Here is a 25,893-nt window from a genome sequence, read left to right on the forward strand (position 1 = left end):
AATGTGGTCATTTCGTTGACATATTAGAGTCAAATGTTTTTATAGAGGGGATATAAGACAAAAACATCCAGAAAAAAATAAATAAATAAATACATTTTCACAGCTTATTTAGGAATAAAATACTGTATTATATCAGGCAAATTATATATGAACAAACACCTCAATAAAAATCTTTAGTATATTTATAGGACTAAAACGTAAAACTGGTGTATCAAGTGGATATTTCGGAGAAAAAAAGAATAATTTTTGAGAAAACGACCTCTGAAGATACACGTTATAACTAAAATCTACAGATGCAAATTAATAAAGTTCAATAGAAGCAACACTTAAAGGTGTATTTTGATGTTTTCATTCCCCTAGTCTGAAGGGGGGAAAAACTCTTTATGAAAATCCAAATAGCTAAAACAAAAAAGTGAAAAGTGCTTTACCTCCATTCTGATGTAAAATTAACAGTCACCTGAGGTCGCTCTATGAGAATTTGCATATTCTGAGTGCAAAACGCTGCACGGGAGAATTTCAAGATACTACAAACAATATAAAAACACATATGAACGTGTTAACACGTATTTATTTTTATTGACAATATTTTAATAGTATTTAATGATTATTAACATACAAGCATTACAAAACAAATTAATAATATATGCGGAAGTATGTATAATTACAATATAAAGTAATTTGAAGTGTTATTGCTATCAATATTATTTTCTAAAATAAGGTACACGTAATATAAAAGCATATGTGACGAAGATGTTTTTGCAAGTCTTACGCGCAATGTATACGTCATCGTCCGAATTCGTTCACTTCATTTCGTTCACTCCTGATATAGTCCACTTAACTGCCGTAGGGATTAGTGAATGAGTGAACGAGTGAACGATTTCGGACACAGCTATGATTTTGAAGTACAAAGATCGAAACAGTATTTTACTGTATAACATACCCAAATATTCTCTGATAGGATACCTGTGGTGAACTTGAGGAAAACTGACTTCATACATCCATTAAAAATCACTTTGGGATAGTTGGTACTGCATCATGTGTTTGCAAATATAATTTGGTTTGATAACAGTTTGTCAGGCATTTTAATCCTTATTGTGTGTGTCCAGAATGATCCAAATATTTAGATCCACCATATGAACTATATAAGCTATAAAGCAAAAAAAAAACAAAAACATGAGATCTCACAACACACCACTCAGAAAATAGCAGACTGCAGGAACGCTTAAATCCCTTCACTTAACCGGTAGTCTGTCAGAATACCAGAATGCAGTCAATATCTGTTGTTACCCTAGTGGCTATTTGTGTTAGCCAACAAAGCTTACTGCCAAATAGCTGCTTGTGTTTGGTAACCATGTAGTTATAGCATAAATTAAGCTATAATTAGTCTACAAAATTGGATCCAAACATCCATTTACTAAAATAACTTGCTCAAAATAGTTTGACCTTTGTTTAAGCATGAAAGAATGGAATAAAACAGTGGGTTTAATCTTACATCCACAGACCACCAATGTGACCTCAGCCTTCCTATGGTTCTACTCATACTAATATTCCCTCAGGGTCAAGCGTGTATGTACATATCACATGACATTAAAATCAGTTTTGTGACTTTTAATCTATGCCTGAAGAACTGAGGTCATTTATATGGCAATGTACTTCAAAGTTTATAATTAATTTTAAGCAGATAAACGTATTGCACGGCGTTCTACTCAACTTTAATTGATAGAATGCGCCATCCAGCAGAACTCTCAACTCACTTTCATGCGTCTTGTATCACTCCGCCAAGTCAATATACTAGAACAGGGGTGCTCAACCCTGTTCCTGGAGATCTACTTTTCTGCAGAGTTCAGCTCCAACCCTGATCGAAGACGCCTGAACCAACTAATTAGGATCTGAAGGAACACTTGATAATTACAGACAGGTGTGTTTGATCAGGGTTGGAACTAAACTCTGCAGGAAGGTAAATCTCCAGGAACAGGGTTGGGCACCCCTGTACTAGAAGATATTGGCGCTATCTTCGTGGAAATGGTTTATTTAACCTTATTAATACTGCATCTTAGCTGTAAGCTTTAAAAGGATATTCAGGTAAAATTCTAAAGCTGCAATACGAAAGATTTGGCGCTGTAGCGGCTGACGCGTAAAACTTCTTTTGGTCTAAGTTACGTGAGATGGGTTCAGCTCCTCGGAGTGGATGAATATGATGGTTTGAGGGCATCTGTGCACCCGTGGTTACAGAAAAGCGACTTTTAGAGCCAATAACAATGTCAACACCTCAAATAATAATACATAAAGTTAAAACCACGCTGCCTTTCCACTAAATATCTTACCTGTCAAACAAGAAACAGTCCTTCTCTGGGTCAGTTTTAGAGTTGTCAGCCATCTCTGAAAGCCCAGTTTGATGCTGGTGTGTTAGCTTCGGCTAAACTTTTGAACGCTCATTAATAACGATTCTGCTCTTTAGATGTGGATAAAACCTGTCGGAACAAACACAGGTCCCACCATAGTGAACATGCGCGAAAAATAGTCACGTATCTTCTTTTCTTTGTTTACGGGTGTGACAAACTACGCAAATGAGGTAAATTTGACATTACCCGCAAAATCCAACCTGATAATTTTATCCACCTTATTCCTACGCCCCCATGACGCTTTGCGCGATTTATGGGTATGACTTCCGTTAAGCTGCAAACAAGTGAAAGTCTCGTTCTATGAACGCAATAATACGTTTTTTGTTTGTTTGTTTTTTAACCGGGCACAATGAGATGACATTATTCTACCCTTCAACCATCAAACAATAAAATGACATTTAAAAGTGTAAAAGCACAAACAAGGTACTTTTAACAGACTATGAATATCTACAAAAGCGCAGTTCTTTCTATAGCAATAACACACAACTGTAGAAATATATATCTGTATTATGTAGTAACATACATTGCCTTAATCAAAAATGTTCATTAATTTAAGCATTGCTTGATACTATTTCAATAGTAAGAGTAATTACCTTCATTTTGACAAATAATAAATCGTATTTACCTGTGAAAGAGACATGAGGATTTGAGGAGAAAAACGAGAGATTCCTCATGCATTCCAGAGAATTAATGGGATATATTGTAAATTAAACGGCAGAATAATGTCCTTTTTCATACTATTACAGTGAAATACAAAGGGAAAAAAAATAAAATAATCATGAGGAAAAGAATACAGCGCCTGAACGCCCTTTCTATAGAATTTATTGTAATAACGTTATGTTAAAATACCAAGCTTTAAGTTATTCTCATGATGTCTAACAAATAAAACATGAAGTAAAATCAACAGATCATTCAGTCAAACAGATAGTTACGCTTTATTTGTAGGGCAACCTTATGATTTGAAATTGTTTCAGTTTTTTTTAATAAAGGTTCCCCAATCCGGAAGTGCCACCCATAATTCAAAACGCAGTAGGCCCATCCGGAATAAGGTGAATAAATTATAAACTTAGAAATCTGTAACTTGTTTCCATGTATTTACAATGGTACATTTCATGTTCACTGATGACAGTTATATTTTTTTTATAACATTTTTATCATCATATATATATATATATTTTTTTTTAATAAGGGAAAGCATTTTACAATCTCACACAAATATTTTATGCAGCCTATTTCGGTTTGCTTAAAAATACCATTATTACAGTCTCTTAACTTCCAGGTTTTGCATAGTTTTTAAATGAGTACTTACCAAGTTTAAAATAATTACACACGAACATAATTTACATTGAATTTATTCCTAAAATAAAAGATTTCCTTTATTTTTCTCCCCTATTTATACTTTATTTATATGGATATATATATATATATATATATATATATATATATATATATATATATTTATTTGTATGTATGCAAACACGCATATATATTTATATAAGTATTTTATATTATGTCCTCGTTTATAAAAAGTTAACTTTTTTATTATTTATTATTATTTTATTTTTTCATATTTTAAAAATAGTTTTTATTGTATTTGTCCGCAGTTTTGTCAGCTGTTGCTAAAAGAACAAATGTCTAAAAATGGTTCAACACAAAATCACAACCATCATCATACTCTGTTATTTTCTTCTGTGGTGGACTTTTTGAACATTATTGTAAAGTGTCCTATTGTTTACAATGACCTCGTCAAGGAGTATATTAACTGACCGCCAACTTTGTTGCAATATATTATGTATGTGTTATTTCAGTTCAAATATATATTCAAATTTGAGGTTAACCTTGCAAAGAAAATAACATATTGTTGGCCAGACTAGGCCTTCCACTGAAATTATGAGTCAAAATGGTCAAATTGTCTGCCAAATTACCCTGTAGAGCCAATACTCGGATAACACAGTTATCATGACCCTATTGTATGACTGCGTATGATGATAAATTGTCGGCCATAGATTGATTTTTATCATAATTCAACCTTCTGTGCCAGAGGAGACCACTGCACAAACTCTTACTTGAACTACCCTTTTCTCTTTTACATTTTAAGTAACGCAAATGCTCGTTCTCATATTCTTTTAAAGCACATTTTAGATCCTTTTAAAAGAAAGATTCAACAAAGCAAGCTGGTGTGAATGAGCATGGCCACTTTACAGAAAACAGCTACGAGAACATCAAAAACATGTCCAAGTTTAGAACAAAATAATCACATTTTAGTGAACAATCAGACTGAGTGTAAAAAGTGCAGACAACGGAAGAAGAGACTTTATGAGAGAACACTCAAAGGCGGTACAGAATAATGTGACTTAGAAGCAGCATCATAGTTCATATGTAAAGTTAGCAGATGTGTATATGTGGAATAGTGAAATGGACTGAATAATTTTAATTGCAAACATAAACACAATATGGTCTTCTACTGGGAAATGATGCTGGATGAATAATGACAGTGGAAAACAACAGAGAGGAAAACAAAAGACAAGGCTACATGCATATTCCAGGGTTTTATAACTTATCACATGGTTAAAGGAAAACAGAAATGTCTCAAACAGACCAAATATACATCCACGTTTGACCACCATTACATGTTTCAGAATCGTGGTTAACAAACAGACGTACTTATTCCAGTGGAATCAACAGTCCAATAGCAGACTAGCCCTTCTAAACGATCTCTAAACGCTTTCACCAAAGCAAAAGTGTATATTTAAACCACAAGACCAGTGCAGCTGAGCTGTTCTGGAGCAGGAATAGCACCGGCATGTTCACAGTCTATCTGGGGTCTAACACAATCAACCCAAAAAAACAAAAAAAAAGTACATCTGCTGCAACACACTGAATGTAAACATTTACAGAAATCAACTCTTCAATCAAGCAAACATCTGTTTTGTAAACCTTTAGCCCTGCTAGTGCTTTCATTTTGATGGAAAACATCTAACTGTATGGAAACACACATTCATTCTGAAGCAGAACAGAATGTAATGTCAAAAGGAAACAACACAAATATGAACACAAAACACAACAAGTAAGTGCTATAGTTGGTATAAACACTAAACCTCTGCAAATAGGACAAAAATATTCTTTAGTTTTTAAACGCATTTGTAACAAAGGCTTATTTAGTATATTGACCAACATATCTACAAATCACTCATTTTATTTTTAACAATATAAGTGCATTCCTACTCAAAAAAAAAATGTAACCTGTTCTCATCTGACAGACCGGGGGATGATCAGTGGCCACACATCCTGCTCTTCAGAAGACTGGCAGGATGGAGCAATGGATCATCTGCTCCAGACACTTTACAGCACGTGTGGACAGAAACAGTCAGACAATGTACCATACATTGTTTCTATTTTCACATTTTGTGCATATGCTACAGTTGAGTACCTGTCACTGGCAGTGTATTGAGGATATTCAGCAGCAGAGTGGGAAAAGCCCTTCGTTGAATACATTGTGTGTGACGTCTGACCCACACTAACTGACTTTAACTGCCTTTACAACTTAAGATGAAGCAGGTTTCGTTTTTTTTAAAAAATGTATATAAGGACAAATCTCACAAAAAAATATCTAGGTCACATTTCACCCCAAAATCAAAAGAAAAACAATTGCTATTTATTAAAATGACTGTACTATAATTAAATTAGTGCTGTCAAATCGATTATTCGATTTGCATCCAAAATAAAAGTTTGTGTTTACATAACGTGTGTGTGTGTGCTGTGTGTGTTTGTATGTATATACGAACACACACATATACATGTACATATTAAAGAAATAAATGTAATATACATTTATATTTATATATAATATCAATCATATATGAATACATATATGTGTAAACATTTCTTAAATATATACATGTATCTTTGTGTATTTATATTTACTTATGAATATACATAACACGCACATATTATGTAAACTAACTTTTATTTTGGATGTGATTAATCGTGATTAATCGATTTGACAGCACTAAATTTTTTTTACTTCAGTTATATCTCAATAATATAATTCTATTACAATATAAACACATCACTTGTAAGTATATTACAATATAATTATTTTGTAATATTTTGTAATGACCCATGCTAGCTGACAAACTGCCTTCTATAACTTAAGATGAAGCAGAACCAAAAAATAATAATAATAATAATTAAAAAAAAAAAAAAAAAAAAAAAAAAAAAAAAAAATCACATTTCACCCCAAAATAAAAAGAAACCTATTACTATTTATTAAAATTATAATTAAATATATTATATAATATAAGATAAAAATTACGGTATTTTATATATATATATATATATATATATATATATATATATATATATATATATATATATATATATATATATGTATGTATATATGTGTATATATATATATATATATATATATATACACACACACACATATATATATATGATCATTTTTGCATCACGTCACTTGCCAATAAATCCCTATGCAGTGAAAGGGTGCCGTCACACAGCTAATAACAGCATCACAATAATCCACACGACTCCAGTCCACCCATTAACATCTTGTGAAGTAAAAAAACTGCATGTTTGAAGAAACACATCCATTATTAAGATGTTTTAACTTTAAACCGTAACTTCTGGCCAAAATATGATTTCATAATCCATAATAAGGGATCCTGTAGTGAAAAAGTCCATTCCCTGTTGTTTCTCACATCAAAACGCACCAACATACTTGTTTATGCATCTGTGCATATTTCTCTCCTGATTCAGACCAGATAACTTTTTCACTGGAGAAAGCAATATTATAGATATGAATTTAAAAATGTGCTTAGTGAAGGATTTGTTTCTTACAAACACAGCTTTTCATTTCATAAGATGTTAAGTGATGGACTGGAGTGGTGTGGATTACTTATTATGATGTTTTTATCAGCTGTTTGGACTCTCATTCTGACGGCACCCACTGACTGTTATGCACCTGAAGTAATGCTAAATCTTTCCAAATCTGTTTTGATAAACAAACTGATCTACATTTTGGGTGAACTGAGGTTGAAAAGTTTTCAGCAAAGGTTCATTTTTGGTTGAACTATTCCTTTAGTGATCTTATTTTAGTGTGAAATACAACCCAGATAGATTCTGTGAGATTCACCCCAACAGGCCAGTTCTACAGCTCCGCAACCACAAAATGCTTTTAAAATATGCTGTCTAACCTTTTCTTTTTTTTTTTTTAAACAAAATTCTTGTTAAATAAGAGTAACAGAGCACAGAATCAGTCTTTCACTAATCAAACGACAAAAACTCCCCAATAAACAAAATATTTAGATGAAAAACACTGTAGATAGTATTACTGTAGTAACCGACAATACAGAACCCATTTTATAATAAATAAATATCATTAACAAGATATTTTGCTATAAAACGTCTGATCCTAAACTATATACAACACTAACTTGATTTACAGGACATGTTCATAAAAATATACTGTGTGAAAAGTTACTACTGCATTGAAACTGAAGGATAATTTACAGTATTTGTACAACAGTTCCTTTTGTTTGCTAGTTGAGGTCAACCTCACCCCAATGATATGTAAAAGCTAAAACATTTCACCCAAAAATAAAAACTTTTTAGTTACTGTTTACACATTCAAACCCATATTCTGTTATTTTTTTCAGAATTCTCAAAAATAATCTACTTTTTTTTAGCTTTGAAATGACGTCAGTCAAAACAGAATTTTCATTTATGGGTGAACGTCTCCTTTGAATAAAAAGACTAAATTTGATATAATATGAATAAACGAGGTCCACTTAAAGCTGCAGTGTAAAAGTTTCTGATTCTGAAATGTTTATAAAACTCCAGATAAGAGTGGTCGCATAGACAATCAGCTCTGTTAATATTGTACTGATCTACAGCACTATATGAGTAAAATAAATGCCGCTTATGCATCCCATGGCTCATCTGAAGTCATTCAGAGATCTAAAGTGAGGTGATTTTAACAATCCAGCTGAAACTGAGCAGAACCGTGATGGAAGATGAGATGGAAAACAAACATCCGTGTTCGGTTTGTGTGTGCTTTATCCTGTTTCCACTCAAGAGGGAATGAAGTAATTAAGTTTCACATTTAGAATGGAAAAATTGGTTTCCTAAAACACTAAGAACCTCAATTTTCATCAATATGATGACATTAAGAGTGTTACGTGTCCAGTCCTGAAGTTGAGCTTTTTTGCTGTTAAAATGCAATAAATAAAACCAGCTGAACACATGGCTACAGTATACCTGAAGGATTTTGGAGAAAAAAAACACCTGCATAGTATTTGAGCGGATCTGAGGGCTGCAAAGAGGCATTGTGGGACAGAAATCAGCAGCAGGCTCGGCACTATGTGTCACCTGTGGATGGACACACACCTGCTTCTGGATTACCTGAAGAAGGAAAAAAAAAAAAAAAAAAAACAAAACTGGTTTAAATTTGCAAAACAGATTAAGAACAAACACAAAAATGTATAAACAATATAAACAATGCTAAATGGAAATAATAACAAAATAACTATATTGATTTGGTGGTCAAACAAACAAATAAATTATTATTAAATATAATTTTAAAAATGTGATTAATTCTAATTGATTAATAAATAAATGAATATATAATTATATACATATATATACTTATATACTTTTATATTTATATATTATATAATTCTTATATAAAAATATAATAATAATAATAATAATAATAATAATAATATGGTTTTGAAAAACTTTTAAGTTTCCATTTAAGGACTGTAAAAGTCCCATGACTTTGATTTGGTGGAAAAACAAAAATAAATAAATAAATAAATAAACAATTATTATTATTATTATTATTATTATATTATTATTCATAACAAATAAATAAATAAATAAAATGAACTTTATATCTATATATCTATATATATATATATATATATATATCATATATATATATATATATATCTATATATATATATATATATATATATATATATATATATATATATATATATATATATATATATATATCTATATATATATATATATCTATATATATATATATATATATATATATATATATATATATATATATATATATATATATATATATATATATATATCTATATATATATCTATATATATCTATATCTATATATATATATATCTATCTATCTATCTATATATATATATATATATATATACATAGTAGATCACAATTTATTGATATAATATATAATAATATATAATTATATTAATTTGCCTAGTTGTTATATGTGATTATAATTAATAAACACAATATTATAATAATAATAATAATAATAATAATAATAATAATAATAATAATATGGTTTTGAAAAACTTTTAAAAGTTTCAATAAGGACTAAAATTTACATGACTTTGATTTGGTGGACAAAAACAAAAATAAATCAATAAACATAATAATAATAATAATAATAATAATCATAATCATATATTATTATTTTTAATTATAAAATATAATAAATAAAATGAATTAAAAAACTAATTATAATTACATAATTTATATATTACACAATATATAATTATATCTATATATATATATATATATATATATAATTATATAAAATTTGGGGAATTCTTTTAATGAGGTTTTTTTTTTTAATTAAGATTTCCTGGATGTTTTTTTTTTTTTTCTAACTTTATGTCCCCAAAAACAGCAAACATAAAATTTAATTTAGAATTTAAAATATGAATATTATTAAAGAGATGTATTTAAGTCACGTATGAATTGTATTTTTAAAGTATTGTTGAATAAATGAATAAATGTTGTTTTGTTTAGGTTTTTTTTGCATTTAAAAATACATTCCACAACATTTTGGTTTCGTGCATCAAAAAAAATGTTGGTTTTCTGTTGGGTTGAGTCCTGCACCTAAACCAAATCAGTTAAAAAATGCTTGCTGATAATATCATGTCAACAAAAAATATTTTCATTCTGCACCTTATAAGTGTAGATAACAACCATATTTGACTGTAGTTTCCACAACCATAACTTCATACCGATACTTGGTATAAATGATTACCTGGAGCAGGTGTAGCCGCTGTGGGAGGCGTGCGGGATTCGTCGTCGTCGCTGAAGCGGATGGCAAGCTCTCCGTCAGGCTCCTGCCCGCTGATGCTCCGCAGCCCCAGGATACGATGGTGCAGGGCTGCAAAGAGCTGCGCAGTGTCCTTAGAACTGGACTGAGAAATGAGACGAGACCACATGAGACTAACAGCACAACACTGACTGTTCACAGCCTCCGAAGACTCAAATCAGCTGTGATGTTATAATCATACTTACAGATACAAGGAAGACTTTGACGCCCTGCTCCTCTGTGTCCATGGCTGTTATTCTGAGACTCTTCTCACTGGCTTTATCCACTTGCATTTGAGGCCAAAGCTTAGTGTTGAGGATCACTCGAAGACTTCCCTGAGTCCGCATGACTGCAAGGACAAACAAACACCAGGATCAGCTTTCATTCAACATAAACATTACAGATATTTCTTACTAAATTAGGGCCTTATAATTTACACAATGCATGATTTTTTTTATTTTTTTTTGAGAAAAGATACTGTTATATTATGTACAAACAGAAACTAAAGGTCTTCGGAGCAACCTGTCAAGTAGTAGTAGTATATTTTTATTTAATGCCATGTCAGCATCTTAGGATATTTTCATGGCAAAAACAATTAAAAAAAAATACAAGTATAGCAAATACAATAAAAACAAAACAAACACAAGTCATATTACATTTACATGAACATATAATAAAAATGCTAACTTTTTCTAGCAAAGTTATACTAAATAACTCTTTAAGTGTGTTCACTTCATAAAAGAGTTTTCTACATACATTAAAAGCAGGACAGTCCAATAAATATATTTGACAGAAAGGGGAATCTTGCAAAACATGCATTGAGTAGGGTCTTCACCTTTCAGTCTTATATGGAGCAACCCGTCAAAATAACTGTTCAGTTTAACTTGAAGAAACTGTGACTGAAATTTCTTAATGCAATGATAATAGTATTACTACTAATAAAATTATTGAAACATTATTTTTAAGAAAATATTTCCCAATTTTATTTACCAGAAAAATGTAAAAACCCAATATTCATGGAAAAGCATAATAATTATAATAAAAAAAATCATTTCATAGGGTCTTAATGTATTTTTTGTTAAACTTTTAATAAATTGCTGTTAAATTATTTACGTTTTATGATTTCAATTAATTACACGCGCTTTTTGTTTAATATTTTTTAATTTAACCAGTTCAGTTAAAAATCCTCCAGGTCCTGCAGATTCTTCAGTTTTCCAGCATCTTTTTCATATTTGAACCCTTTCCAGCAGTGACTGTATGATTTTGAGATCCATCTTTTCATACCAAGGACAACTGAGAGACTCAAACACAACTATTAAAAAAGGTTCAAACATTCACTGATGCTCCAGACGGAAACACGATGCATTAATAGCCGGGGGGTGAAAACTTTTGAACAGGATGAAGATTTTTCTTATTTTATTGAAATATCATTTTTTCCCCCCATGTAGTACTGCCCTTCGGAAGCAACAGAAGATAGTTGCCTGTTTCCCAGAAGACAAATTAAGTACAATTTACCTTGATCTTCAAATCAATGAAGTTTCCACCCCCCGGATGCATCGTGTTTCCTTCTGGAGCGTCTGTGAATATTTGAAACCTTTTTTAATAGTTGAGTTTAAGTCCCTCGATTGTCCTCAGTGTAAAAAGATGGATCTCAAAATCATACAGTCACTGCTGGAAAGGGTTCAAATATGCAAAAGATGCTGGAAAACTGAAGAATCTGCAAGACCTGGAGGATTTTTCTATAAAACAGTGCTCAGTTTAACTGTTCAGAACAAACAAGTAAAACACTAAACAAAAAAACAGTCGTAGATCATCCAGGTAACCACACACAGTATTAAGAACCAAGAGTTCCCAAACATTTAAAGGTGGATATTTTAATAATCTCAGGTTTTTTTTTTGTCTTGTGGACAATATGTAAACATCTTTTAATGTAAAATATCTTACTCTGGGTAGTACAAAATAATCACTCTTATTTTGTTAGAATTATTTACATTTTTACAGATACTGCAAGGGGTTTCCAAACTTTTGCATACAACTGTGCTTCTTTGCAAACGTGTGACTAAAAAAGGTATGCTATGCTATTTATTGCTAAATAATAGTTGAATATAATTCATAAATGTCAAAAGATAGGACAAACCAATGAATGGACCAATGTTTGTCAATTGTGACGACCTTCAGCACCCATGGCTGATAAAACAGAAGTATTAGCATCCCCTTGTGTCAGTTGCAAAATCTGCAGACTGCTTTGTCTGTTTAAAAACGCACCTATTTTAATGAAATTTAAAATATTAAACTGTGAAGGTTATATGACCAAGTCCTTTTACAACATCAGCAGTGCATTACCCAGTCTGGACTGTAAGGTGCCGTCATCAGCGGACGCCATGTCATTGAGCCTGAGCACTCCACATCCTCTCTCCACCCACGACTGAGACATCATCTCAAACACAAACAACTTACACTGCATCTGAAAACACACAGGACGGAGCAGCATCGTTTTCTCATTTATCTTTGTAATGAAGCTTGTCTGTATGGATCATAGGCCTAACCTGCTCTCACCTGCAGCACGTTGCTCTCAGTCTCCTCTCCCGTCCTGACCTCCACACGCTCTAACAAACACTTCTGGGGTTTGTGTGCTTCGTGTCGCGCCGCAGACTCCTCCAGAGACTCTTTTGTGCTGTCACCTACAGCACATTCTATAAAACCACAGAAGAAACTTCAAACAATGATTTAGCGCAGTGGCGCGTAATTTATATCTCCACTGAAAAGTTTAGGCTAAGACATTTAATGCTTTTATTATGACAGGACTCCTCAAATAAAAAGTGACAGTAAAGTGACAAAATTGTTCTGGGTTAGTTCAAAACTCAACATGATGTTTGTCAGCCATAATTTGTGATTGGATCTGGAAAACGTACTCTTCTCTACGGTTTGATCTTGCGAGGAGGAAATCTGGCTGAACAGGCCCATCTCCGGCTGAGGTTCTCTGCTGCCCCCTGGAGGTTCAGTGCTGAATTTCGGCAGCGCCTGGTACGATGCATAAACAACTCAGGGACTGTGATCTTCAATGACTTGACCATGCCAAATCATGATAAAAACATCAAGGTTTAAAGAGAATTTATTGCCTTACCAAGACACGATCCGACATGTTCTGCCCAAAGACAAACTTCACGCTGTTGGCATTGCTGCTGTCAGGTTTTTGTGGACTATGACAAACAATATTGATGCCAGGAAAAGTTACAAGTTTCTGCCTGAGGAGATCGGTGAAAATATCTTTAAAAACGAACATGAATATTTGAACTGCAATACCTGGAAGTGATGTATTGCAAAAAGTAATTTGTTTCCTCTGAATTTTCTGCCAGAAGACAATCGCCACTTTCAGATGAGAGACGTCTGTTGGCCACCTGCAGCATATACAATTACACTTTCAACAAAACGGCAACACAAAAACACTAATAAAAACAGAATTTAATAAGGAATTATTAAAAATTAGAGCTGAGAAATATAGATAAATCTTGATTTTTTAAAAATATTACAGTAAAAAATATATAATACAGTAAAAAGGATGAAATCGTAAAAATCAATAAAATGATCATAAAATAACATCTCTTATGTATTTGCTTTAAAATGGTTTATTTCTGTGATTTAGTGGTTTTCATCACGTGTAGTCTTCCCAGCTGCTTTTTCATTTAAATAACGATTAAAAGTGATATTTATTTGTCATCTATATGAAGCAATATAATAATATGGAGTCTTCTGCTCACTACGGTAAAAACAGTAATTTTGTGAAATATTATTACAATTTAAAATAACTGTTTTCTAATTGAATATATTTTTAAAATGTAATTTATTCCTGTGAGTCAAAGCTGAATTTCCAGCATCATTCTTCCAGTCTTCAGTCTCACATGATTCTTCAAAAATCATTCTAATATACTGATTTGATGCTCAAGAAATAATATCCGATTATTTTCACAGCTGAAAACAGTTGTGCATCTTATTTTTTTTTTTTTTTTGCATGATTACAAATATCTCTACAGTGATTCGATGACTTATTCAATGTGTTCTTATTGAATAAGACAGCTAATTTATCAAAAGATTTAAAAAAATTTTACTGACCCCAAATTTGAATAGGACATTAATGTATTTTTGCTAAAATCTATTACATATTAAGTAGGGACTTTTGGGAACATTTTTGACTGATGATGCAAACAAAACACTTAAGAATTGTTCAAAATCTTATTTGAACTGTTTGAACTGATTGAAATTGCCTTCCTATTAAAGTTTAAAAAAGAGATGCTATTAAAATATTTGTCTAAATGCTTCCATACCCAAAAGTCAAGGAAAGAGTGGGAAACTAAAGTAAAAACTGCATCAAATCATTCCTTTATATTTATATTGCCAGCAGAAGAACTGTACTAAAAATTCAATGTATATCCCAGTCTTAATATGATTGAGACAATCACACAGAGAACATCGGACACAATCAAACCTTTGCTCTGTCCCTCATATTCTGTCCGAACACAAAACCGGCCTCAACTGGGGCCCCTTCTGTTTTGTGCTCAAAATTGCTGTCGTTCTCTACCTTAAAGAAATAACAAAAGGACATTTAAGTTTAAAAATGTGAACAAACTGTTCATATCCTGTCCACTTGGCTATATTTACATGTCAGGGCTTCAGCTTGAAATACTGGGTAAGCCAAATAATAACAAAAATCAGAACAAGATGACAAAGTACTTTCTGGAAGACACAGTCATGTAAAATAAAAACTAGACCCGTCTGGCCTTTGGAGCGTAGCCCATGCTGTGTTCAAACACGCTTACATCGTCAAATATAAAAAATAACTCAAGAGTTCAAGCACTACAGTTGCCCCGAAAAGTATGTGGACACTTAAGCCAGACTTCAAGATAAATTACTTTTCTGTGTTATATAACAAAATAAAGTGGCAGTAGAGCACAAATAAATTTTTCTAGTAAATGTGTCACATTTTAGACTTAGACTTAAGACTTTAATAGACTTAGAACAGCGATTACTAGACTTAAAACAGTGCTGTAGGGATGAGGGATGTTGTCAGTCATGTCTTACCGATGACAGGTCATTATCCTGTGTGCCAGCAGCAGGCGTCTCTGAGTTACCTTCACATTCTGCTCCTCCATCTGAGAGGTTTTTCGCTCCATTTGAACTGCTGTTGCTTGTATCTAATGAAACAACAGACTGCAGCTGTTAGTTGTTGTTCTCCTTCAGCTGATCTATTTGAGCAGAATATTCATAATGTACTCACTAATGGTGAATGTTTTTGGTCTTTTGGTTCATTATGCTTGTGTGCGGAACATCTTCAGTGTTGTTTTAACCACTGCATGTGCAGAAATTAACTCCTAGTTTTATATATCTTCATTTCAACATATAAATATTAATTCTTAAATCACAAGACAGATCTTTTAGTCTATGTCGTTTCACTTGATGTGTGAGTAAAACTTCACTTGACATATAGTTTGTCTCCTGTCCAATAATCGGCATCAGCTTTGTGGTATATTATAAGTCTTGTTTAAATTCTGTCCATTTTATCAGCAAATTCAAACAATAAATGCCATTGAGACACTCTTTGATGCCATTCGTTGCCATTATAAAGCTTGGAAGAGCCAAGACATTTTTTAATATAACTCTAATTCTATTCACCTGAAAGAAAATCATATACACCAAGGATTTTCATTTTTGGGAGAATTATATTAAGTCATTAGTGCTGTCTAAATGATTTAATGTGTCTTTAAATAAATCTGTCATGAAAAAGTTACAACAGTCACTGTGTAAATGATTATATTTCAACAACGAATTGAAGTAGAAAAAATGTTTTAATTCGATTTTGAAGTTAATGTAAAACCTGTGCAATTTTATGTGCAATTTACATGTTTGTAAATTACCTGAGATTGATTTTTTATCCTTAAAGGAGAACTCCACTTCCACAACAACAATTTACAAATAATTTACTCACCCCCTTGTCATCCAAGATGTTCATGTCTTTCTGTCTTCAGTCGCAAAGAAATTATGTTTTTTGAAGAAAACATTTCAGGATTTTTTTTTCCATATAGTGGACTTCAATGGTGCCCCGAGTTTGAACGTCCAAAATGCAGTTTAAATGTGGCTTCAAATGATCCCAAATGCAATTGTAAATGACCCCCGCTGAGAAAAAAGGGTCTTATCGGTTATTTTAATAAAAATGATACAATTTATATACTTTTTAAAGCCAAACGCTCATCTTGTCTTACTCTGCCTGGACTGTTTTTTTCTGGTTCATGACAGTTAGGGTATGTCGAAAAACTCCCATCTCATGTTCTCCCCCAACTTCGAAATCGTCCTATATCGCTGTTTAACCTTTTTTGTTAAGGGTGTTTGATCTTCTTTGCATGTTCACTTTGCAAAGACTGTCAGTACTTCTGCAGCGATGTAGGATGATTTTGAAATGATTTTTAAAGTTGAGGGAGAAAATACAATTGGAGTTTTTCAACATACCCTAACTGTCTTGAGCCAGAATACACAGAGTTCAGGGAGAGAAAGGCAAGATGGGCGTTTGAGATCAGAAAGTATTTAAATGTTATTTTTTGAGAAAATAACCGATCGTTTCGCTAGATAACACACTTCTTCCTTGGCTGGGATTGTTTACAACCCCATTTGGGATCGTTTGAAGCCGCATTTAAACTGCATTTTGGAAGTTCAAAATTGGGGCACCATACCAGTCTATTATATGGAGAAAAATGCAGAAATGCTTTCTTTAAAAAAACAATTTCTTTACAACTGAAGAAAGAAAGACATGAACATCTTGGATGACAAGGGGGTGAGTACATTATATGTGAATCTTTGTGTTGGAAGTGGACTTCTCTTTTAAGAATATCTTTATTTAAATACAGACCCACAGTTTGTTTCAGTAAACCATGTTTAATATACAGCAAAAAAAAAAAAAAAGTACCTTTGTACTCACTGTTCTGAGGGGGTGATCGGGCCACAGGGGGCTGCAGCACTGGAGGTCGCAGGATGCTGCGTTGGGCTTCTTTGGGTTTGGGGCTCGGGACACCTGAAACAAATCAATCAAATAATGATCGCTTTTAACTGGCCAGGCCTGGTGACAGAAACACATCCGTCAGGTTAACTTTGTCAGGCCCTCTGAGGGTGTCTCGCACAAAAAGTTCAAATGGTGACTGTCTGTGAAATCATGTAAATAAACAATCTTATGAAAGCACCACAACTGGATATTAATCAACAAACTGATCAAAACAGCAGATGTTTGAACACTGCCTCACCAGCACTCGGCGCCTGGCCATGGATCAGAGTCGGGGGCTTCAGGCGAAACCCCACAGTCTTCTCTTCTGGCAATAACAAAGAAAAAACAATGGAGATCAGTCAACATGAAACCAAAACGTACTTTCTTAATGCACAATCTTGGTCTTGTGCAACATTATGTCTTTTTAAACTTTAAAAAAAAATGTAATAAAATGTGCTCCATCTCTGAAACAACTTTCATTTTCAATTCTGTCAAATACACTTTTCCCAATCTGACTAATTCCAAAAGGATAAAATCTATTTTTTATTGACTTAAATAATATTTGATTTGGTATAAGTTTAAAGCTCATTGAATCTCACCAGGTTCTGAGTCTGAGTTTCCGGTTGGTGACTGGCAGAAAGTGGATGGCATGAAAACATTATTCTTAGAAACTGTAAAATGGAAAAGAAAGTGTGTAAAGGAACTGGGTCAAACAGAATAAGCCTGTGGCATATTATAAAGACCTGTAATTATGTTCCAGGTGGATTACCAGAATTAGTTGGTGGGAACTGCGTAAATGGTGAGGTTCTTCCTCTTTTGGCAGCAGGGCTGTAACTGCCGTCTTCTTTATCAGAGTCTGGGCAGAAATAAATGGGATACCGAGTGCAGATAAAGGAAAATGAAAAATAAAAAGCATTTAAATTTTAAAGACACATGCATACACAGGGAATCTTGCAGGATTTTAAAGATCTAATTTAATACTTTTTAATACCTCTTTTTTAAAACCTGCAATAATAAATTAATTATTATTATTAATAATAATAATAATAATAATAATAATAATAAATAAAATGAATAGCATATGATTGGGGTAGGGCAATGTCTATGGTAACATATTAAACTGTAAGATGACTGTAAAAAGCATGATTTACAGTTCAGATCCATGTTTTCACATACACAAAAAGCTTTTTAAAATGATAAACTTTTATAAAGCTTTTAGACAATTTTAAAGAAACTGGGTGAGTCATTATATTCATTAAAACAATTATTATCAATCAGTCATAACATATATTTTACTGTCTTAATTGTTGTACCATTTAAGACTTTTTATGGCCTTAAATTCAATAAAAACTCTTACATTTTAACTAAATTTAAGAGTTTTTAAGGGCCCAGTGGAAACCCTGAATACATGAATTCTTCAAACAGAAGTCAGGTATGAACTTCACCAAAAACTGTCCATCACATTTTTAAGACATTGTTCACACCAACATCGAAAGTAGGGCTGGGCGATATGGCCAAAAAATTATCATGATTTTCTTTTTCCATATCAGTCGATAACGATAATTATCATGATAAATATCAAATTTTTATTTCTTTCTAGTTTAAAGGCAGATTTTTGATACAATCTGAAAGTTAACCATGTGGTCAAATGTGGCTTTAAATTATTCTTTATGGTCAGAACATGACAACCACTTTATGTTTTTTGAATTCTTCACACTTTTTCCGGTCATTTTTCTTTAACAAAATAAATATCTTAATAGAAAAAAAATAACAATTTCTTACTTTTGCATGTTTTGATGAGTAATATTTTTTCAAATCATGAAACAGGTTTGTTTTACCTGATAATATCAATAAAAATATAACATCTTTTGTCTCTTAGAAATACACATTTGAGCTGTTTAGATTTACCTAATAGTAGCTTGACTTAGGATGCAGATGCAGATTTATGTTCATTATCAAAATCAGTAATATCTGTAAAAATTGTAGCAACCTCATTCTTATATGGTGAAATTTAATTATTCTGTTTGAGTTTTTTTTTTTAACCATAGATCACAATAATAACCATTAAAACCACAAATATAGCACCTCAATACCATGGTAAAAATGTAATATGGTTCCTAGGTATTTGTATGAAAAACAGCAGTCTAAATACATTTAGTATAAATCACAAAAAAAAGTACTGGAATTATATTCCATTACTCATCCGTCAATACATTTTAATACATGTCTACATAATAAAATGTCTAATATAATAAAATTCAACACAAAATATACCCACATTTCTGATACAATATCACTGTGCAGTTAGTGCTACTACAGTCATTTACAGTAATTTACTGTTAGTAAATATATGGTAAATGATGGCGATTTGCAGATCGTTGCGCACAGTGTTTCTCCTGTTTGTTGGCACTGTTTAATTTGGCTATAAACCAAGTCATTTGTGTTCTTCACTGATTTTAAGCTCTTCACATTGGTGCTATTTAGTGACCGAGACTCATCAGCGAGTGAACTCTAGGGTTGTGACGATGAGGAAATTTCCCCACCGGTTAATCGACATGTGACAACACCGGTAATACCGGTATCACCGTGGGGGTGGGGGTTTCCTCTTTTCCTCTTTTTTTCTGCGTTTAAATAGCTTATAAATGCGTGCGTATTATACTTTCACTTTCAGTTTTGCGGGAATTGGCAATTCGGCGTCAATTGTTTGAATGGACGACAACGAAAGTACAAAAAAAAAAAAAAAAAAAAATCACTGATATTAAACAGAACTTTTATTAACATACCGAAAAAAAAAACACAACGCCATTCTCTTTCTGTAAATTCGACTCCTCTCGTTCTCCTCACGTGATAAATGAAATATGACGTATTGTAGCCATGTTCAGTTTTTAATTATAGTGCATGCTCTCGTCTTAAGTAAATTATTTAGAATTATATTTTCCATTTAATTCAAATAAATATTTAATAAAAAAACGAATACTTAAAAAAAAAAAAAAAATATGTGGGGACGGTGTCACGGTGGAAAAGTGATGTCACCGGTGTTGCGTCTTAAAACCGGTAACACCGTCAACACCGTCTATCGTGGCTAGCCTAGTGAACTCATCTGCTGTAGTAAGTTCACGCTGTGCCAGCATTTGAACTTTGATCCAAGCAGATAAAAGGTCCGAGTGGCGCGCTTTAACTAGCGCTCTTTTGTTCCGCCTTTGCCACATAAACATATCGAAAATTTATCGAACACTTGTTTTAATTAGTTTATCGGGGAAATTCATATCATGCGATAATTATCGTTATCGATTTATTGCAATATCCTAAATCACAATGAAAGGTGAAATGTGCTTAACTGTGCAGTTATTAAACAAAACAAACAAATATGTTTAAAACATTTCTTTGTGAAATTATATCACAAAGATTGAAGCTCACCCTCTCCATCCTCTGCGCTGGATCCCTCTGCCGACCTCTGAGGACAGAATCAGTGTTTTAAGGCCAGTACTGGACAGGTGTGATCTGAGTCATACAGTAAGAATGGAAGTGATGGTCTTACCTTTTGTGCTTTATCTTTCTGAAACACAAACACTGGAGGAGCAACAGCAGGTTTCTCTGCAAGATTAAAAAAAAAAAAAAAAAACACATTGATTAGGTGTCACTGAGTGGATATAACTGAATTGATTTCTGTTCTACAACATACTATAATAGCATAAATGCGTTTGAATATATGCCTTTATATATAGTATATTACATTTTAAAAATATGATTAATTCAAAATGTAAAAGTACCAATAAAAATAGTTTAGAATTATTCATAACTAAATATTGTACCAAAAAGTGTGATTTGTATATTTATTATAGCTGCCAATTTAACATGTCAGCGTTATTTATGAATTGTGGAACAAATAATAATTTTACTAAAATGGACTGTTGACTCTATGCTAGTGAAAGGCTTATGTACATGGAAATAAAAAATACACAATATACTAACTTTTGTAGCTACTTTTTGTAACATCTACTGAATTATTTTATCACTGTTTTTGAATCATCATTTTCATATTACATTTTATGCAAATTGTCAGCCCAAATATTCATGCTTTTTAGAGTACTGTGCATGCTTTGCATACATATATATAGCACTATTTGTATTTGGTTTAACTCTGTAAAGCTTGAAATATAAATAAATAGTTAAAACAAACATTTATTGAACTCTTAGACAAAATCTTTTGCATATGTGGTTTTTGTTGAGTACCATATTGGATACCTCAGGCTTTTATGCCTCATATAGAACATGAATTACTTAAGAAAAAACACCTCAACTTTAATAAGCAATTTGGTGCAAATAATTATATGGCTTAGAAGTCAGACGACTTGCTTAGTTTTATGATCAAACCTCTGTAGTTTCAAAACAATTAATGCAATGCAAAGCAATCCAATTGAGAGATGAAGAAACAGACTTCCTCAAAAACCCGACCGATGACAACATAAACATGATTCTTCCTGAAAATTTTGTATTAATAATCAAGAAAACATACTAAAAGGCCTTTACAGAAGCATGAAGATTGGGTAAAGCAGATTGCGTAGTACAACAGCAAAGTTTTGATCATGTTGATCATTTAGAGGTCTTGGAAATATTCCTGGCTTCATTTCCTTGTGTCTATTTTTATGTTGCCATGAGGAAAGAGCTTAGAGAGACGTGTGACTGTCTATAATCTACACACATCTACTAGTTAAATACTCTGATGTCTCACACTGACCCATTTAAACTCTCAGCCCATTAGCACCGACTGAATGATTCTGAGAGCGCAAACCAGACAGTTCAAAATCTACTGTTGATTGTCCTAGAAATATCACTTAAACAAGTGCAGATGAGATCTTCTTTTTATTCTTTTGTCATACAAACACAACTCACCATTCTCATCTGCCATGCTGCTGTCTGAGCTCCTCAGGATAAAGTCAAGCTCCTCTGTTTCCAAGCATCAGAGAGAAAACACTACATAAAATATGGTGGCAAAAACAGGAGAATTTCGTTAAATAAAATATACATCGCACAAAGGAGCCAAAGCAACCAATTAACACATTTCTTTAAAAAAAAATGCATAAAAGTAATAGTTCAATCAAATTGGAAATTCTTGTATGAATCAGTTTTCAAGTTCAGCTTGAAATCTGTTTCTCACTTAAAGTTGTATGGGCTATGCTTATGGTAATTTTGAGTAATTTTTGTTTTCCCAAGAATATAGGAATAATCCATTGTGTATGCATTTTCAAAAATGATGTAAAACAATTAGGTGTTGTTTTCAAAATATCTACAATACTACACTAATATATAAGTTTGGATGTTTTAATAATTTAATTAATGAAAAGAAAAATTATTTACTTTTTTAAATATTTATTAATTTTAAAAGAACATTTTAAAAGAACATTTTAAAAGAACATTTTAAAAGAACATTTTAAAAGAACATTTTAAAAGAACATTTTAAAAGAACGGGGGAGACGAAAAGACAGTAAAATGTGTAACAGTAAGCCAATACGCTGTGGTATTAAAAATAAAAAAAAAATTATTAGTGCACTACAATCCTACATACAGTAAACACAATTCTACAGTGTATTTGCCAAGCAATACAGAATTAGTATAAAAAATTGTTACTTTTTAATTAAACTTTATAATAAAAAAAAGTGATTTTTAACAAACTAATATAGAAATACTATACATATAAAGCATTACCTAATTTGGTGTTCTTTGTCAAAAATGACCAATCTTTTAAAAACTTCTTGTAAGTCTCTTATTATGCTATACATTATTACCAATTCTTGGATTCAGCTGTTATAGCGTTTTCTTTCCAGTTAGCACAGGTTTTGCAGTTCACTTTGGAACTGACTGATCGTAAATTTTATTTATCTGAGCTTAGAGTTTGATTAGGGGGTGGGAAAGCATTATTTGTGGATGATTCTGGCATTGATGTTCACCCAAAAATTCACTCAATTTTACATTATTGTATTATTAGTGTGTTTTGGGTATATATTTGAGGACAGTGTTCCAGCTGCTCGCACAATGATACAGAAAATCAACCTTCCTGACTATTAACTGTACTGGAATGAAAAACTACAACTAAACTCACTGCACAAATTGGTTTAACACATTATAAGACCTCTTAATGCTTCAATGCAGCTTAAAAAACGCTAAAAGCAACACATCCACTCCTGCCAAAAATAACCAAAAACACGGCACTATGTAGACAGAAATAACAGCTAACACTTACGAAAATAGCAGAATGTACAAGTCTGAGTACAAACAGAAACAAATATGTCGATAAACACACTTGCGTGAGGAAATATAAATAAACACAAGTGTATGTAAACATTAGTTCTGTCTCTGACTGAGGCCGGTGCGTTTAAATGCTACGATAATATTGCAGAACTAAATCAACTGAAATAAGCAAACTCTCGGTATGTAAACTCCAAACAGTGTCACAAATCATAACATCACACACTACAGTGAACAAAACGGTACAGAAAGCGATAAACTGGTATTTCATGCACAAACATCTCTTACCCTCATCTGTCACCTCCGCCATCTTACTTCCGGTGTCTAACCATAATCCTCTGCGCTCAACAGTGACGCCAGAGCGTAGACAACTGTGTTGCGTCGCCGAGTCAGAGATCGTGAACAGCTCCGAGTAGAACGTCACTTGTTGTCATCTCGAAAACTAGATGAGTAAAGTTTGAGAACAAACTTTAAGTTGGCTTGAGAAAGCCTAACCTGAAAGTTTGAATAAGTTGTAATAGTATGGAAGCAGCTAGCATGATTTAACACATTGCTTACATGATTTAACATGTTGTTAACATGTTTTAGCATGATTCGCGTATTGCTTGTATTTTTATAGGCTGATTACAATGTTGTTAGCATGATTAGCATGTTGTTATCATAATTTGCAAGTTACTAGAATATTGTTAGCATGATTAGCCTGATTAGCATGTTAATAGCATGTTTCGCACATGATTAGCATGTTACTAGCATGTTTCTAACATGGCTAACATGTTACTAGCTTGTTGTTAACATTCTAGCATGATTAGCAAAGTTGCTAGCATGTTTCTAGCATGATTAACATGTCGTTAGCATGTTTCTGGCATGATTAACAAGTTGACAACATGTTTCTGGCATGATTAGCAAGTTATTAGCATTATGTTAGCATGATTAGCATGTTGCTAACATGTTTCTAACATGATTATCAAGTTACTACCATGTTGTTAGCATGTTTCTAGTATGATTAGCATGTAACTAGCACATTGCTAGCATGATTAGCACGTTACTAACATGTTGTTAGCATGTTTCTAGTATGATTAGCATGTAACTAGCACGTTGCTAGCATGATTAGCAAGTTACTAGCATGTTGTTAGCATGATTAGCATGTTACTAGCACGTTGTTAACATTTTTCTATCATGATTAGCATGTTACTAGCATGTTGCTAACATGATTAGCAAGTTACTAGCATGTTACTAGCACGTTGTTAGCATGTTTCTAGTATGATTAGCATGTAACTAGCACTAGTGTTGTCAAAAGACCCGGTACTTCGGTACCAAGTCGGTACTAAAAAAATTAAATGTTACGGTACCAGGTTTTCTTAAGTACCGGTGGTACCGAGCGCCCGGTCAACCCGGTTCTTACTGCGCTATGCGGAAAGTACGCACTGCGCAGTTGTTGCGTCTTCTTCACAAAAGCACAGAGACACGGCGACCGGCGGTGCTGCTGATGCGGCTGCTCTGAATCCGCTTGTTGAAAAGAAAGGAGGAAGGAGCCACGTGTGGAAATATTTTGTATTTGCGGCTGATGACAAGGGCAACATCATAGATCATCAGAAACCCATTTGCAAACGGTGCATCGAAGTTCTTTCTCAAAAGGAGGAAATACATCGAACTTAATAAAACACCTCAAAGACCGACACCCAGATTTAATGAAAGAGTTCAAGCAGGTAAGTTTTCATTTAATTTTATATTTAGAGCTTTTGTTATAAAAATTATACCTTAAATAAACATCGCCATTTGCTTAGTTAATCGTTAGCATAAGCGCGGCTAATGCTAACGCGAGTATTAGAATAAACTTCTTTATTACGTGTTTAATGCTCCTATAGCGTTTATTAAAAAAAAAAAAAAAAAACAGGACATGATAGTGTGGTATTTTTACACACCTGAGGCTTTTAAATGACCTGTGTAGCTAAAATATGTGTGTTAGAGAACAAATGTACAAATGTATGGTTAATGTTTATGTCCTTAAAATCGGTCCATCAGAAAAGCAGTTCTAGGCTATGAAATATAGTTTGCGCAGTTTGATTAAATAAAAGTACAGTCAAATACAGTCCTGTAT

At 32.6% G+C, this 25,893-nt stretch overlaps 1 protein-coding gene across 3 annotated transcripts; it reads right to left on the minus strand.

Annotated features, from left to right (window-relative positions):
• Positions 1-4,936: 4,936 nt before the first annotated feature.
• ranbp3a (RAN binding protein 3a) lies at positions 4,937-24,155 on the minus strand. Of its 3 annotated transcripts, none has more exons than XM_051122783.1 (18): positions 24,084-24,155; positions 22,443-22,523; positions 21,088-21,143; positions 20,967-21,003; positions 18,319-18,405; positions 18,149-18,220; positions 17,809-17,871; positions 17,478-17,582; positions 15,602-15,714; positions 15,009-15,101; positions 13,829-13,923; positions 13,650-13,725; positions 13,438-13,546; positions 13,082-13,218; positions 12,869-12,989; positions 10,732-10,874; positions 10,472-10,631; positions 4,937-8,825 (listed from the first exon to the last, which is right to left on the minus strand). In XM_051122783.1, exons 2-18 carry the CDS (start codon positions 22,456-22,458, stop codon positions 8,782-8,784), a joined length of 1,527 nt encoding a protein of 508 aa, XP_050978740.1. In that variant the 5' UTR covers positions 22,459-22,523; positions 24,084-24,155; the 3' UTR covers positions 4,937-8,781. The 3 variants fall into 3 exon arrangements, with proteins under 3 accessions (XP_050978740.1, XP_050978741.1, XP_050978738.1); XM_051122784.1 differs by having other exon boundaries at positions 17,490-17,582; positions 17,809-17,874; XM_051122781.1 differs by having other exon boundaries at positions 17,809-17,874.
• Between the last annotated feature and the right edge of the window lie 1,738 nt (positions 24,156-25,893).

The sequence above is a fragment of the Labeo rohita genome, chromosome 11 (assembly GCF_022985175.1).
Source record: "Labeo rohita strain BAU-BD-2019 chromosome 11, IGBB_LRoh.1.0, whole genome shotgun sequence".
Taxonomy (NCBI): domain Eukaryota; kingdom Metazoa; phylum Chordata; class Actinopteri; order Cypriniformes; family Cyprinidae; genus Labeo; species Labeo rohita.

Excerpts from the sequence above, each read along its gene's own strand:
- ranbp3a (XM_051122781.1), bottom strand. Across the intron at positions 21,004-21,087 it reads AGAAAGATAAAGCACAAAAG|AGGTCGGCAGAGGGATCCAG; the intron begins GTAAGACCATCA and ends TTCTGTCCTCAG. Across the intron at positions 13,924-15,008 it reads ATATGAGGGACAGAGCAAAG|GTGGCCAACAGACGTCTCTC; the intron begins GTTTGATTGTGT and ends TATATGCTGCAG.